This window comes from Carcharodon carcharias, chromosome 4 (genome assembly GCF_017639515.1).
Source record: "Carcharodon carcharias isolate sCarCar2 chromosome 4, sCarCar2.pri, whole genome shotgun sequence".
NCBI lineage: Eukaryota > Metazoa > Chordata > Chondrichthyes > Lamniformes > Lamnidae > Carcharodon > Carcharodon carcharias.
The window spans coordinates 134,032,056-134,048,366 of NC_054470.1; the positions used below are offsets into that span (position 1 = coordinate 134,032,056).

Genomic DNA, 16,311 nt, shown 5'->3' on the forward strand with positions numbered 1-16,311 from the left:
CTTTGAGAAGTCTTCCAAGCCAATGCCTCCGCCATTTCCTTGTTTCCATTATCAATTTCCCAGGCCATGACCTCAGGGTCTGACCCTGCATCTAAACTCGTACAAGAAGTGCTCCCCGAACGTTGTGGCAAAAGTTAAAGCAGCTTTAAAACGTTCACCCTTTTGGTTTAACATTCACATCCACACACCCCCTGACTCCTTAGTGACTTTGGACACTACAGCATTCCTGACCCCTTTTCCATCATACATCAAATCATACACTTGCTACAAAAGGGTAGGCAGGAACTAAAACTAAATGAACCTCTAATTTTGCATGATTCATATGGAAGAAAATGAAATCTGATTCCAAAGAACGGAGTGCTCTCTAACATTGGGTGGAGTCATTTTAATCCTTTCTCTTTAAATGAGGCCTTAACACACTGTCCCATTTCTGTTGTGAACAGAAACCCCTACTATTCATATTTTACTCCTATTTTCTCACTTACCTTTGTATCACTTTTACTTGCAGAAGGTGAGGCAGCCGTCAAAGTTTTCAGAGGTGCCTTTACAAGAACGAAATTAAATTTCAACGGTTATTTCAGTTTCGCAGTTTCAACTATGGCAGATTTCCAAAAAAACACTTCCACCAGCTTTTTGTAAGAACTTAAATGTGACATTATATCAATCGTAGAAAACAGAGATCAGCACACAAGCAAAACACTTAAGAAAGCTGTTAAAATTAATAAGATGTTAGCTAGTTAAATATATCGCAAGGGAAGAAACTGCAATTGGTAAACCATGCAGTTTACAACACAGACTTTGGAACTTACTATTTGCTTTGATTGTATCTATACTGCATGCTAAGTTTAAGTAGACAGCAGCCTTCACTATTTTGAGGTACATTCAGAGGAAGCAGGGCTAGGCAGTTCCCAATTCTCCAACAGAAACAACCTGCTGTAAGACTGTCAATTGAAGTATTTTTTTCCCTCCAGAAGGCCAGAATCAGGCACTGCCAGTGGGGAACTGTGCAAGGTAGGGAAATGGACTAGATCTCCAAAGACGTAAAAATGTTGTTATTGGGGCAAAGGCGGCAGGCAAGCAGGCACCTGAAGTCCCAGCAGCATAGGGACCAAGGGGAGAGTTGCCGTCCATGAACAGCTGCGCGCCACTATTTTATGTGAGCGGGTCAATTAAGGCCTGCCTAGCATGACACGCACCCAGTAGTGTGCCATTTGCTGGTCAGTATCTTACGCTCAGGAAAACTAAGCAGAGCCCACTTTCTCAGAGAGGACATTAAAACACGTATTAGGCCTCATATTGACATGTGTAAGGAAAATACTGCCCATTTTGGGTGGCTGCCCTGAAAAGCTTAATATCGCACCGAATGTTTCTCGTGTGCTTGGGGCGCAAGTCATAGGCCTGTGTAAATGGTGATTTTTTTTAACCTCTTTTCTTTCTAGAAAATGAGCGATGATGAAGTTCCACTCCAAAAAGTGTAGATTACAAAATATATTTTGTTAATTCTATTAAAATCATTTAAAAATAAACATTTACATATAAATCAATCAGGGTGACATTGTTGAGTCTGTTTACCCATCGGTCCCTGTTAATTGTTGTCCATGTGGTTAGCTGTGACCAGTCACATTACAAAAGCATAAATGGGAATTGGCCCTAAGAATGCCCAACCTACTCCACCCTGCAGTTTCAAAGTTTATGATCTTGGATGGTGGAACAGGCAGGCTAAATGACCTTCCTCTATTCCTATGTTCCATACCTCCTTCTGCTTAGACGGCGGAGCTGCAGAGTGAGAAGTTTCAGCTGAGCATTTTGAAATCAGAGCTGGAGAGCTGTGGGTAAAGTCTGCTGACAGAGACTCCAGGATGTCACCTTCTGACATACTCTGTGATAATAATGCAATAAATCTGGTTAATTCATCTCAAGGATATTTCAAGAACACAGATGCAAAGGACTTTTTTCTCAATACAGAAGCACCCAAGAAAAAACTTCATCAGTGACAATGGCCTTTAAGTCCATAATTTTCCCTTCCCTCCCTTTAGGTTCTCACATGTCATGTTACTCGGTTGAAAGTATGGGGAGAAGTGATGAGAACTATTTTCTAAGGAGTCAAATTTCCTTTTTTTTTTATCTCAGATACCATTAATGTTCCAAGTTCTCTTACCCTCCTGCCCAAAACCAGGAAGGAGGTCAGACACACTCACCGTTTTTGAATTTTCCAATACTTACAGTATGTGAGTGTGGGGTCTTCCCATCCTGGGCAATGGCTAGAGTGTCCCTGCTGATTCTAAACCTGGCATTAAGTCAAGTGGCATCCTTTAACAAGTGTCCACCACTATCTTGATATAATAAGGGCATAAATATCCTTGATTTATGGAATGGAACCCTAAAGAATTTTACTACCAAGAACTAAATGCTCCTTCAAGAAAAAACAATTTCAGCTTTACCTTCTCTATTACCTTTGGTTTTGCTCCTGGACCAGTAGAGGAAGGGGCCACTTTACCTTTTTCCTATTCCAAAAAAATGATTCCTCTTAGAGACATTAGAATTATTTAAAATTGAAAGCCATCGGTATAGCAACAACACAAATTTAATAAAATACTTCAGCATCCTAAAGAGAACTTAGTCAAGTGTAAATGTGGTGTACATTTGAAGGAACTCTCAAATCTAATGGGGGATCTAAGATTTTAAGGTGTTAATCCTAAATTAGAAATATAAAATGGCAAGTTATCATGATAAAATGGTAGAATGACATGAAAATGGCTGCTAACTTGAATTATTGCCAATATGTATAAAGTAAACAGGGTTGTTCAGGTTGTGAGAAATTGGGGAGCATCCATAATAACCAGGTGCATGCCTGGAGTTTAACATTCACGAATGAGACTTATATGAACTAAGGTTACTCTCAGATAAGATAATACAATGTTTTTCACCAACATGAATACAATGAACAATTGAAGATGCCGTGACATATGGCGGAACATAGTTCTTTTAAAAACTTGACTATTAGTTAGAAGGGTCAGTCAGCATTTGGCCATCTTGAGACACAAAGGGGTTGAATTCCTTTGTTGAATTCCACCTCTCTGGGTTTTGAGATAAAGATACTTCAAAAACTAATCTAGCCATATTGGATTTTGAGAGTATAATTTTCTTTCATATATTTGTTTGAAGATCCAAACTTTGCTCATAAGGTGGAATCAAAATTGCGGATATCTTTATCCCATTTTTGACTTTGTGTCTGGCTTTAGTAACCTGTAACCTCATGTAAAAGCTGTAATCCATAATTGGCTCAGTAAAAGACATGTGTTCTTGAAGCACACAAGAGGAGTGGTCTAAAGTATCTTATCTTGGGAATCCTCACATAAACACACTATTCTAGAAGTCTTGGTTTACATTTCTAAGAGCTAGTATTGGTAAACTTTCAAAAAAGTTGGTCTACTAAGATAATGCCTCAGTGTATGTCCCATTTGAAGATAACTTTGTTGGCTTTGAAACTCCTGGAAGAGAGGACTTTTATTTGAGGATCCAGTCTAAGACTATGTTCCTTTAATACTTAGAAATCTCTTTTAGTTGAGACTCTTAAGCTAGCAATTAGTTCAAGGGTAAAAGCAAAATCTGAAGAAGAGTCATATGGACTCGAAACATTAACTCTGAGTTTCTCTCCACAGATGCTGTCAGTTTTTGAATTTTTCTGGCAATTTTTGTGGCTTACCTTTTCAGTGGGTAAAGATAGAACCGCTAACATACGCACATCCGTGCAAAACTCAATTGATCAGTAAGTTAAATAACCACAGCATTTAATTAAAATATAGCTGGATTAAACAATGGAGGATATTGGTGTGTACTGACTTCAGTTTAAGAATACAGTAATTTATTTTTTGCAATGTACTGCCAGATTCTGTGACCTATGATTTCAGGATCATTTTTACTGCAAACTCACAAATGTAGGAATTTATTTTTGCAGTAGAGCACTGAAAGCTATTTCGAGGTGTTTGATACATAAGACATATTTTGAACATATCAGAACTAATATTGGCTTGGGAAAAACCTTAGGATCAGGTTGATCTTTAAATCTGTAATCAGGCGGTATAGACCCTTCAGTTTCTCCCACTCGTTCAGCCTTCTTCTTAGTAACATCTGATTCCTGAAAATATCAGAAACAAAGATCACATAAATATTAGGGTTCAATATCCATAAACTATGCTTCAGTAAAATAATTCATAGAACTGAATAAAAACAATTAGGCAATTATTGTGTTGTACTGAAAATCTATCTTTTTACTGCCTGTAAACAACTATACCAGTTGAAAGGGTGTCTATGAATAGAATTATACCTGGCGATTATGAAAACAGGTAGCCCTGCAAGGTGAATGAGACTTAATAGATACTTGGTTAAAGGAAGGTAAAAGTCATACATTTTTCTCAATGTAACTGCGAGCTTATCTGCCCTTCTCTACAACAATACATCTACTCTTTCCCACTCCAGTCTGGTCCCTGCCCTGACCCCCATCTTCATTCCTCAGGTCCAAGTCATTTTGGGATCATGAAGCAGAGTGTTGCTGTTAGTGTTCAAGAGCGCTAAGACAGTGGTTTAAAGGTTTTTGAGAATTGGAAAACTGTCCTGGGAGCATGTGAAAAGAAATAAAGTCCTGTGGAGAGGTCCCTGCACCCAGGTATACTGTGGAGCACTTCTGGAAATATTGGAAACATTATAATAGAGTCTGGTGCTGGTGTGGAAGCAAGGTTAACTCCAAAGGAGGACAAGGAGCCAGGAGAATCAGGCCCAAACTACCCTCAGCCCCTGGCAGAATGTGTCACCACCAATCAGCCTTCTCACATCCCTTTCCCTGTTGTCAAATGGTTCTGCTTTTAAAGTCATGTCCTAATACACTAGGTGCACTTTTAGGAAGCATCCTCAGAGCAACCAAAACCTTGTCAAAAAGCGTTCCAAATGATTTGATTGCTTCATCTCTTTTGGTTTGTTGATGCAGTTTGGTTAAGTTACAGTGCCACCTCTGGAGTTTTACAGATTTTCCTTGTTCTTCAATGGAGTCCCTAAACCCCTCTGTTTCTCCACCTCACTCTCCTACACTACAGGAGTAGCACAAAGTCTGCGTAAATGCATAGGGACCCCAAGACAGTCAGGGATCCTCAGCAGATCCAATGAAAGGACACATGGACAATGGTAATAACTGATCTCTGTTCATTTTGTCAACTACTTTCCTATTACCTATTGCAAACATGCCTTTTCATGATCATAGGTTTGTCGATTTCACAAGAGGTTAAGTGGGTCCTATTTAGCATCCATGTCCAGTAAAATGTAGGGACTTCAAACTGAACCTTGGCACAGGGCACCTGCAAAGTAAACTCATTCCTGCTCCTTAAAGTTCCTCCTAAAAACCCAACGTTTCAAACAAGGATTTGATCATGCTCCTAATAATTCATCTTTTGGCTTGTTGTCTATGTCTCTATGAAATGCTTTGCGTGCTTTTAAAATATCAGCTCATATTTAAATATTACCTTAAACGTTAAATTAAGATGCTCATGGCAGTTAGACAACTGGAGATCAGGCAGTTATGTAATTGTTTTTAGAGGCAGCATTACTTTTACTGTGACACATTGACCACAATGGACTGGGGGGCAGCACAGTTATCAACAGGCTGATTTCAACTGTCCAGATGTATATTAACCCCCCCAAGAAACTAACCAATATATGAGGCGGTGTACTGGAAATTTTCAAGGACTTAAAGTCTCAGGAGACAAATTTAATCGTACCTTTACTTCAGGACCAGTGTATTTGGGAGCTGAATCATCTGGTGCTTCAGATGGCAGTGTTTCTGCAAGCAGGTCAAATGGATCTTTACCCTTTAAAGATATAAAAGACTTATTCATTTTCCAATACATTTCACTTAGAACATATTCTAACAGCAATGAAATATTTACTGAAAAGAGATCCCAAGTAACTGCTGCTTAATCATATTGAGTACTTTTCAAACTCCCTGCTCCTAGTGAGAAGTCTCGACATTGGGAGCATGTTGGGTAATTATGGTTTGTGTTTTTACAATAACCAATTGGTAAATTCTAGATTTACTTTTGTGAATGAGACCATTTTAGAAAGTATGACAATAAATACTGCAGAGATGAAGCTGTTAATGAAGCAAGTCCGTAATTTGATGTATTTTGCTTCATTAATACCTTACCAATGTTGAGGCTCAGGAAAGTTGTCGTGCTCCAGTGTCTGGAAGCTTTGGTGGGGGATAATCAACAGCACATAAACAGGTCACCAATAAACCCTTCCTTCAGAATTTGCCCTTTATCCTGTAATTTGATACATTTTACTTTATTAACATCCTAACAGCATTGAACATTGGGAAGATGGCCATGTTCTTGAGTCCAGCCCCACTAAGGACGTGGAGTATGCTTTCAATCTGCAAGACGAGTGTAATTGATCATACAGTAATCAAATGCACTTTGCCAATACAAAAATTTCTGTATCTGTCCCTGACCCAAGGTCAGCAGCAGTGATATTCTTCCAAATCTTAGCGATAGGCTCTCTAGGCTAAATTGAACCCTGCCTGGTGTTTTGAAGGAGAGCTGTCTCATAAAGTACAATGTGTGGCCTGCCCACTGCCTCCCCACCCACAAACACCCGACCTTTCTCCTATTTTGTGGGGCGGCAATGGAGGTGTTGGGCTGCCAGCCCACCTATTGAGGCCCAAATGGCCACTGAAGAGTCTCATCCTGCCCCCTCCAACATTTTACCTGCAAGAGGCCCAGCAGCTTTTACTGTCTGGCAAAAGGGAGGGGGACTTCCTTTGAGGGTCCCCTCTGCCCAGTGGATGCACCCCCACCCCAAAGGTCATACCTCCCTTTAACCTTCCCCCAAAACTCACCCCCTCCCCGACTTCTGAAACCCAGCCCACACCAATACCCCAGACTTACCTTCAATCCAGTCTCCATAACCTCTCCAGGGACAGGCTGTAGTCCCTGCAGTGGCCACTGCTTAAACCTTGTGCAGCTGGGACTACAGAGCTGCCAGCCAACCCGATTGGCTGGCAGCTCTCCAAGATGTGACCTCCACCCTAGATGGGATTGTACGCCTTGCCCTAAGCCAATTAATGCCCTGCCAAGCAGAAAATGCATGCAGGGCAGTTGGCTTTTTTATGGGCAGGCTCCCGATGGACCCGTCAGTCACAGTGCGGTGAACATGGAACCCTGTGAAATCCAACCCTGTGGTACAAACAGAAACCCCGACTGGTACCCCGAAGAAGTGGACAAATAATTATGACCTTCATTACACTCCATTGTACAGTCCTTTCTTCCTGCCTTGGGGTACTGGTACAGCTGGACAACCCACTCTAAGGGCACCAGGGAACAAATATTTCAGCTACTTAGTGTAGTAGTCACTGGAAATGCTCCTGTAATGACACTTGTGCCTGCCTACTTCATGCAGACCTGGTGTTCTCTTTCTGGTCCCACTAAGCTTACTGGGTTCAGTACAGGAGGGCAAAGACCAGCAAGATTCCAGCAGAACCACTGAACACGATTCAAGCAATTTCATGCCTGTTGGCTATGCAATGCATTGATGGATGACAGGCGAATTGATGAGTGTGAGTTAGTCCATTGTTTATGGGTAACTTCACCAGGAGGTGGCATAAAGATAGGACTAGCAGGGGGCAGGGGTGAAATCTAGGAATGCTGGAGCAAGCTGCAAGGTCACAGGAGGAAAGGTCATTGCTGGTGATGTGCAGACTCAGTAGGGGGAGATATAATATTTGAAAATTTCTTACAAGTGGCAAGGAACAGTCATCTAACGCTTGCTGTTAATTGCTGTGGCTCAGAATGCGCAAAGTCACAGGAAACGTGAAACAGGCTACACCTTCAAATCTCTGCTTTGTAAGAGGCCTTATGAGATAGGATTCCAAAAAAGCCAGAGAAATTGGAATGGAGCTAGAAACCAGTGCAAAATAGGCACCCTGAAGAGAATCAAGTTCAAAGGTGTCAGCCAAAGGCTTGCTGGAAATGGGGCACAGGCCTCACCTGCAAAATTCAGCTAGTTGTAGATGGAAATTGAGCATCCTGATGCAGCTCACAGGTCGGGATCTCAGGGAAATTGTACAGTTCCAACGCCTAGCCAACTCATCGGTAGGTCCCGGGGTTTGGGAACAGGTCAGCAGCAACCAGCATTACTCTTGTGGAGTCAGGAGGAGTATTCCAGCTCAATGATGCTCCACATAAATTTAAACTGAAGTTATCTATTCATTGGCAACCTCTGGCAGTTCCTTAAAGGAATGCTGGTCAGGTCGCTGCAGGCCTGGAAAATGGAGTCTGCACAACTCAACGTTCCACCCAGTTTATGTCACATTTGGAACTGGGATCCTAAAATAGGGACCCTGAATATTTTGTCAAGGTGCGGAATGTCAGTTTCAGAAAGGCCCCCTGGATGCTTAGGAAGCTACCAGTTTCCAATCTGACAAATGGTGCCATTCCAGTGAAGCTTGATTGGGAGGAATTGTCTGTGGGCATAATTTCTGCAAAGCCTAATCTTTCTCCCCCAAAAAATTATGTTTTGACTCTTTCTCCATAAATGTGACCGTAACCCACAACCACGTTTCAACTATAAACAGAAATTTCCACATATCACATTTTACTCTCTTTTTGTCACTTACCTTAGTGCCAATTTGACTTGCAGAAACCGAGGCAACCATCAAAGCTTTCAGAGGTGCCTTTGTAAATAAGAAAAGAACATTGGCTGTTATTTCCCACTCACTTGTTTTATCTTCAACTGTTTCAAGTTTCTGCCATTTAACTTCAATCATTACGGCCAGGATTTTGCCCTCGCTGGGCGGGCTCGGCAGAGGCGGGCAGGAGCGATCGGAGAACCAATTAAGGCCCGCCCAGTGTGAAACATGTGCTGCAGTGCTCAGTGTTGCCTGTGTTGGGAGAGGGGGGTGGCGGGAGAGGAGGGCGAGCAGTGAACTTCATGTAGGTGTGCACAGGAAAAGCTCCCTGAGGCACAGAGCTGCCTCAGGGAGATGAAGATTTTAAGAATTAAAAATAAAGAATTTTAAATTGTTAAAAAAAAGTCCCCTCATGTGACCCTGTCACATGGGAGCAGGGACATGTTATTAACGAAATGTTTAAATTTTTATTTAATTTTTAACAGCTGTTGGAAACCTCATTCCACCTGTGGATGAGGTTTCCTAAAAAATCCATAAGGTTGAATGGGCAGCGAAAAACTTAATTCAATTGGGACTTTAATAGGCCTGTTAATTGTCAGCAGGCACGCTGCCGACCCCTGCGTGCTCCCACCAACCGAAATATCATGCAAGTGCGTGATGACGTCGGGACTCTTGCCCCAATGTCATTGCGCGCCATTTTACGCTTATTCAGGTCAGACACACGCTTGCCCAACGAGCGCAATATTTTGCCCACCTTTTTCCATTAGCAGGCTGCAAATAACAGGGTATAGCAAGGATCATTGCTAGATCCTCACAAAAAATAGGCCATAATTTTTAGCTAAGGCCTAAAATATAACATTATCATCAATTGCAAACATAAATGAAATCAGAGATTCAAAGCAGAAGCAAAGTCCTTAAGATCTCTGTTAAATTTAAGAAGATGTTGACCAGTTAACAAAACACGAGGAAAGGGGATTTACTGCATTCTGTAAAATAGTGCAGCTTTCAGCATGAGCCATGAATGTTATGAATTGTTTTCATTACATTTACACTACAGTAGTAAGTCAGTTGTGGTGCTACTGAGCCACTCTTAATGATGGGCACTGAAGTACCCCACCCAGATTAGATTCTGTGTCCTTGCCACCCTCAGTGCTTCCTCCAAGTGGCGTTCAATTTGGAAGAGTACTGAATCATCAGCTGAGAGGTTGGGGGAAGTAGGGAACAGCTAATAATCAGCAGGAGGCTTCCTTTCCCATGTTTGACCTGATGCCATGAAACTTCATGGGATCCAGAGTTGATGTCGAGGACTCCCAAGGCAACTCCCTCCCAACTGTGCCACCACCTCTGCTGGGTCTGTCCTGCTGGTGGGGACAGGACATACCCAGGGATGGTGATGGTGGTATCTGATAAGGTATTGTAAGGTATGATTCCATTATTATGACCACTTGAATAGTCTGTGAAATAGCTCTCTCAACTTAGTAAGGAGACTTTGCAGGGTCGACAGGGTGGAGTTTGCCATTATTGTTTCCTGTGCCTATGTCAATGATGAGTGGTCCATCCGGTTTCATTCCTTCTGGACTTCATTGCAGTTTGATAGAACTGAGACACCATTACAGAGGCTAGTTAAGAGTCAACCACATTGCTGTAGACCAGACCAGGTGAGAATGGCAGATTTCCTTTCCAAAGGACATTAGTGAACCAGATGAGATTTTATGACAATTAACAAGGGCTTCATGATCATCATTAGACTTTTAATTCCGGATTTTTATTGAATTCAAATTCCAACATCTGCTGTGGTGGGATTTGAACCCGTGCCCTCAGAGAATTACCAGAAATTAATGTCTCTCTACCATCGTTTCACATGACAGCACAAAATCAAAACCTAACTTTTATGTTTCCTTGTTCCATTTGCTCTGATCAGTCATGTGGTTACCTATGACCAATCAGATTGCAAAACCAAAATCAGGCAGTGGACCTAAGAATTAGCAATCCACTCCAGCTGCAGTCTCTAGCAGTTTGAGATTGGAGCCATACCTCCTTCTGCATAGGCGGTGGAGCTGCAGAGTGAGAAGTTGGAGCCGAGCATTTTGAAATTGGAACTGAAGAGCTGATATCAAAGTCTGCTGACAGAGACTCCAGGACGTCACCCTTTGTCATACTCTGTGATAATGATACAATAAATGTAGGTAAACCATCTCAAAGATATTTCAAGAACACAGATACAGAGGCCTCAAAATCCTCAACAGTGAAGCACAAATTGAGAAACAACTTTGTTAGCAGCAGTGGCTATTAACTGTATATTTCTCCTTCCCGTCCTTTAGACTCTCAGATACCATGTTACCCAGTGGAAATGGGGAGGTGGATTCTGTCAATCCCATGTCTGTAAGATGCAAGGTGGATGCATGGGTTTTAATTTTCCAAAATTCCCTAGATCCAGGAAAGGTCTCATCAGATCGGAAAATGGTGAATGAGAGTCCTCTGTTCAAGAAAGGAAGGAGCCAGAAAGCAGGAAACTACAGGTCAGTTAGCTTAACATCTGTCGTAGAGAAATTGCTGGATTCTATCATTAAGGAGGTCATATTGGGGCACTTAGAAAACTCAATTCAATCAAGCAGAGTCACACGGTTTGTGCTGATCTCATAATTTATTGGAGCTCTTTCAGGAAGTAACAAGCAATGTGGATAAAGGGGAACCTATGGATGTACTGTATTTAGATTTCCAGATGGCATTTGCTGAGGCCTCAAAGGTTACTGCAAAAAATAAGAGCTCATGGTACAGGGCATAACATATTAGCACGGACAGATGATTTCTTCCTTTTAGCTAACCAGAGAGTAGGGATAAATGGGTCTTTTTTAGATTGGCAAGATGTGATGAGTGGAGTGCCACAGGGATTAGTGCTGGGGCCTCAACTATCATGAAAGGACCAAATACATGGTTGCAAAATTTGCTGATGAGGAAAGTAAGTTGTGAAGGGTACATAAGGAGTCTGCAAAGGGACATAGATAGCTTAAGAGAATGGGCAAAAATTTGGCAGATAGAGTATAATGTGGGAAAATGTGAATTTGTCTACTTTGGCAAAAAGAATAGAAAAGCAATACGTAATTTAATTTGTTATGATCACAGCTGATGTTAATTGCTGCACAAATCAAACCCCAGAAGGAAACTTGTCTTACAGACCATACCCTTTTTTTTTGTATTCTGAAAACAAGATGACGACATGCTGATCTTAACAGCAAGAAGTCCAGTAACACTTTTGGGCTTTTAAAATTAAAAGTAAAAATTTTATTAACAAGAATAAAATAAAGCTTAAGCACACAAGGTTACAGCTGCTCAATTAAAGTTAGTCTTACAAAACATTTCCCCAAAAGACTCTTTACTTGGTCAGACCCACAAGTAAACACCTTTGAGGCAACACCCTTATAGATTTTTTAACTATAAAAACCCAGTAATATTACCCAAGGAAAACTGCTGTAGCTTAAATAAAGGCATAACACATGACCTCTAACTCTCTTCTACTCTGCTGTAGAAATCTAAGATTTCAGTACAAAACTGCTTGTTGCAGCCCAAGACTTTTCTGACTTGACTGGATGGCTGATTCAAACTGCATCTTCTCCCAGCCTAGAGCTACAATTCACAGAATTACACAGTGCAGAAGAGGCCCTTCGGCCCATTGAGTCTGTACCAACACGTGAGAAACACCTGACCTACCTACCTAATCCCATTTACCAGCACTTGGCCCATAGCCTTGAAAGTTATGACGTACCAAGTGCTCATCCAGGCACCTTTTAAAGGATGTGAGGCAACCCGCCTCCACCACCCTCCCAGGCAGCGCATTCCAGACCGCCACCACCCTCTGGGTAAAAAAGTTTTTCCTCACGTCCCCCCTAAACCTCCTGCCCCTCACCTTGAACTTGTGTCCCCTCGTGACTGACCCTTCAATTAATGGGAAAAGCTGCTCCCTATCCACCCTGTCCATGCCCCTCATAATCTTGTACACCTCAATCAGGTCGCTCCTCAGTCTTCTCTGCTCCAATGAAAACAACCCAAGCCAATCCAACCTCTCTTTATAACTTAAATGTTTCATCCCAGGCAACATCCTGGTGAATCTCCTCTGCACCCCCTCCAGTGCAATCACATCCTTCCTATAATGTGGCAACCAGAACTGCACACAGTACTCCAGCTGTGGCCTCACCAAGGTTCTATACAACTCCAACATGACCTCTCTACTTTTGTAATCTATGCCTCGATTGATAAAGGAGAATGTTCCATGTGCCTTTCTCACCACCCCACTAACATGCCCCTCCGCCTTCAGATATCTATGGACACACACGCCAAGGTCCCTTTGTTCCTCAGAACTTCCTAGTGTCATGCCATTCATTGAATACATCAAATTACACCTTCCAAAGTGTATCACCTCAAACTTTTCAGGGTTAAATTCCATCTGCCACTTATCTGCCCATTTGACTATCCCATCTATATCTTCCTACAGTTAACAACTCCCAGCCCAGCTCCAATTCACAGCTAACCTAAGCTCTCCATAGTAACTCTAAGTTACCTTTTTCCCTCTTTCATCTGAGATTCCATTGTTTTCACATCCCTTTGAAACTCAAATCCTTCCAATTATAAAATCTTTCTTCATGTCTATATTTTGTAATTGCTTTCTGGTCAATAACATTTAATATCCCCTCTTTGGTTTACCTATGGAACTCCTGCTAGATGCAAACATGTTCCTTTTTACCCCGACTTCCCTTTGATATTCAAACAAACTTTCAACTTATGTAAAATGCAAATATTAGATCCAGCCTATTCACTTGTACCTCAAACCTAATGACTGTATCCTTTTCATGTTTTAAACCCCCCAGATAACCTGTCTCTAGTAACTTTTGCCCAGCTTAAATAAATCATTTACACATATACACCCAAACTCCTCCACAGAATAACACAATATTCCCCACAAATATTAAAAAAAAACATCAATTTCTCACAAAATGGTGAGAAGATGCAGAACACTTGAGGTACAGAGAGATCTGGGTGTTCTGGTACATGAATTAGGGAAAGCTAGTATTCATATATAGCAAGTGATTAAGAAGGCAGTTGGAATGTTGTCATTTATTGCAAGGGGAATAGAATATAAAAGTAGGAATGTTTTGCTACAGCTGTACAGGGCTTTGGTGAGACCACATCTAGAGTACTGTGTACAGTTTTGGTCTCTTTATTTAAGAAAGGATATAAATGCATTAGAAGCAGTTCAGAGAAAGTTCACTCAGCTGATACCTGGGATGGGGGCTTATATTACAAGGAAAGGTTAGACAGGCTGGGCCTCTATCCATTGGAGTTTAGAAGAATAAGAGGTGAACCTATTGAAACATATAAGATCCTGAGGGAACTTGACAAGGTGGTTGTTAAAATGATGTTTCCCCTTGTGGGAGAGGCCAAGACTAAGACACAGTTTAAAAATAAGAGGTCTCCCAATTAAGATGTGATGAGAAGAAATTTTTTCTCTCAGAGGATCATGAATCTTTGGAACTCTTTTCTCCAGAAAGCAGTTGAGGCTGCATTAATAAATATTTTCAAAGCACAGGCAGATTGACTCTCTTGTTAGTCAAGAATCTAGGGTTACTGGGGGTAGGCAGAACATGGAGTTGTGCCCACCATCAGATGGTCTTATTGAATAGCAGAGGAGGCTCAAGGGGCCGAATGGCCACTCCTGCTCCTAATTCATATATTTGTATGTTCATATGTCTCTCGCAGTTTTATCTTCTGCAGGGTTCAGTTAGACCTGAACTTGATGTTTCCACAAAACTTCACCACTGACATTGGGAAGCATAAGTAAAAGCAGTGAGCTCCAACAAGCAAACATACGGGAAGATTAATCGCCAGCACATGAGCCTCTCTGTACAGATGTTAAATAACAAGATGTCATTTCCTCAAAATAGAACTAAGCTTAATCATTAAATTTACAAGGTCTGGAATCTAACACTTGTGAAAAACTATAACTTACTATTTTCAAATCTCTTTTCATTCTGACAGTTAAAGAAACACAGAGAAAATGCTCTGGTGGTAGGCGACATTAGGGGAATGAGTTTATGATAAGCCAAATGTAATTTTCTCATCTTTTTCATTCTTCATGTTCCGAGTACTTTTATATTTCTCTTACCCTTTTACTCAGCACAATGAAGGAGGCCGCGACACTCATCATTTTTGTTTCTGTGAATGTGGGGTCTCCCAATCCTCGGCAACAACTAGAGCATCACTGCTGATCCCAGCCCTGTCATTATGTAGTTTGCTTTATAAAAACTTCAACCACCAGCTTTATCGTAACAATTGCATAAATATCACTCTCTTATGGAATGGCATCTTGAAGAGTTTTGTTGTAGATAATAAAATCCTTTCACAAGAACAAAATAAAATGGAGTTTTACCTTCTCTGTTGCCTTTGGTTTTGCACCTGGACCAGTGGAGGAAGAGGCCACTTTACCTTTATCCTGATACAACAAACAGACTTCATCAAGATTTTCTGACGAATAACAGAATTAAGCAGCAACATAATTGTACAGCAGTTTGATACATGATGTCAGTGTGAACCTCATTTGATCAATAAGTTGAATTGCAAAGTTATTATATGTAGTAGGATTAATCAATTGAGAGGACTGTTATACATTGATTTCAATCTTAATTATTCAGCAGCTTCTATTTTGTTAATCTCTTTCAAATTCTTTGAGATGCATGATATCAGCATCATTTCTACTATTGCAACAAAATTACGTAAGTGCTTTTTGAAACATAACTGTAGACATTTGTCTAGATGTTCTGTACATAGACATATTTCAAAAATACAAAATTATTGAAACAATTATTGACTTGGCTCAAATCAATTGTTGGACCAAACCTTAGGGTCAGGCTGCTCTTTAAATCTGTAATCAGGTGGTATAGATCCTTCAGTTTCTCCCACTCGTTCAGCCTTCTTCTTAGTAACATCTGATTCCTGAATATATAAGAAATAAAATTTAAATATTAAATTTCAGTATCCATACTCCATGCTTCTGTAAAATAATAGAGTTGGTTGAATTGACTCAACATTTAGGAAACTATTGAAGACTCTGGACAAACTCCCTGTAAAAGCCTATAGCATTTGACATCAACGGTGATGAAGAAGAGCTGGAATATACTCCATGCCATCCATTGCTATTAAATCCAAGCTCACACAAAAAAATCTAATGCATCAGTTTGAGGCATTGTGCTCATTCGGGTCAATTGTTACGATATTTGGAAGTAATACAGTAAGTAAAACTTGTAATTTATTTAAAATGTCTTTGGAATCTGTCATTGATTTTAAGAATGTTTGAAAAGGACTTTTAAGAGTTTGCATTAATTGTAAAGAGATTAATTGTAATTTTCTTAAATAATAAGAAATACCGGTCCATGTAACCAGGCAACCCTTGACCTGGAAGTACCACCAACAGGAAGGAATTTGACAAAGAAGAGCTGAAGTGGAAGGGAGAACAGGGAAGGCACATTTACAAGGTGCTATATGTAATACAGTTAAATAAAACAGAAAGTGAAGACAGGGTTAGAGCAGATATTGCAAATTGGAAAATTTTATTGCTGCTGTTTTAGTTCTGCCAGAACTGAGCAGAC

General features: G+C 40.8%; 1 protein-coding gene across 11 annotated transcripts in view; it reads right to left on the bottom strand.

Moving 5' to 3' along the window:
* cast (calpastatin) overlaps positions 1 to 16,311 on the bottom strand; it is a 228,683-nt gene that overhangs the window by 26,405 nt on the left and 185,967 nt on the right. For 8 of the 11 annotated variants that reach the window (XM_041185929.1, XM_041185937.1, XM_041185934.1 and 5 more), the window contains 9 exons: positions 15,563 to 15,658; positions 15,096 to 15,158; positions 10,709 to 10,834; positions 8,663 to 8,719; positions 5,769 to 5,858; positions 4,043 to 4,138; positions 2,442 to 2,504; positions 1,754 to 1,879; positions 486 to 542 (listed from right to left, as the gene is read on the bottom strand). In XM_041185929.1, the coding sequence (XP_041041863.1) occupies positions 486 to 542; positions 1,754 to 1,879; positions 2,442 to 2,504; positions 4,043 to 4,138; positions 5,769 to 5,858; positions 8,663 to 8,719; positions 10,709 to 10,834; positions 15,096 to 15,158; positions 15,563 to 15,658 (774 nt within the window). The remainder of the gene's footprint in view (positions 1 to 485; positions 543 to 1,753; positions 1,880 to 2,441; positions 2,505 to 4,042; positions 4,139 to 5,768; positions 5,859 to 8,662; positions 8,720 to 10,708; positions 10,835 to 15,095; positions 15,159 to 15,562; positions 15,659 to 16,311) is intronic. The other 3 variants (XM_041185932.1, XM_041185936.1, XM_041185938.1) reach the window with 3 other exon arrangements.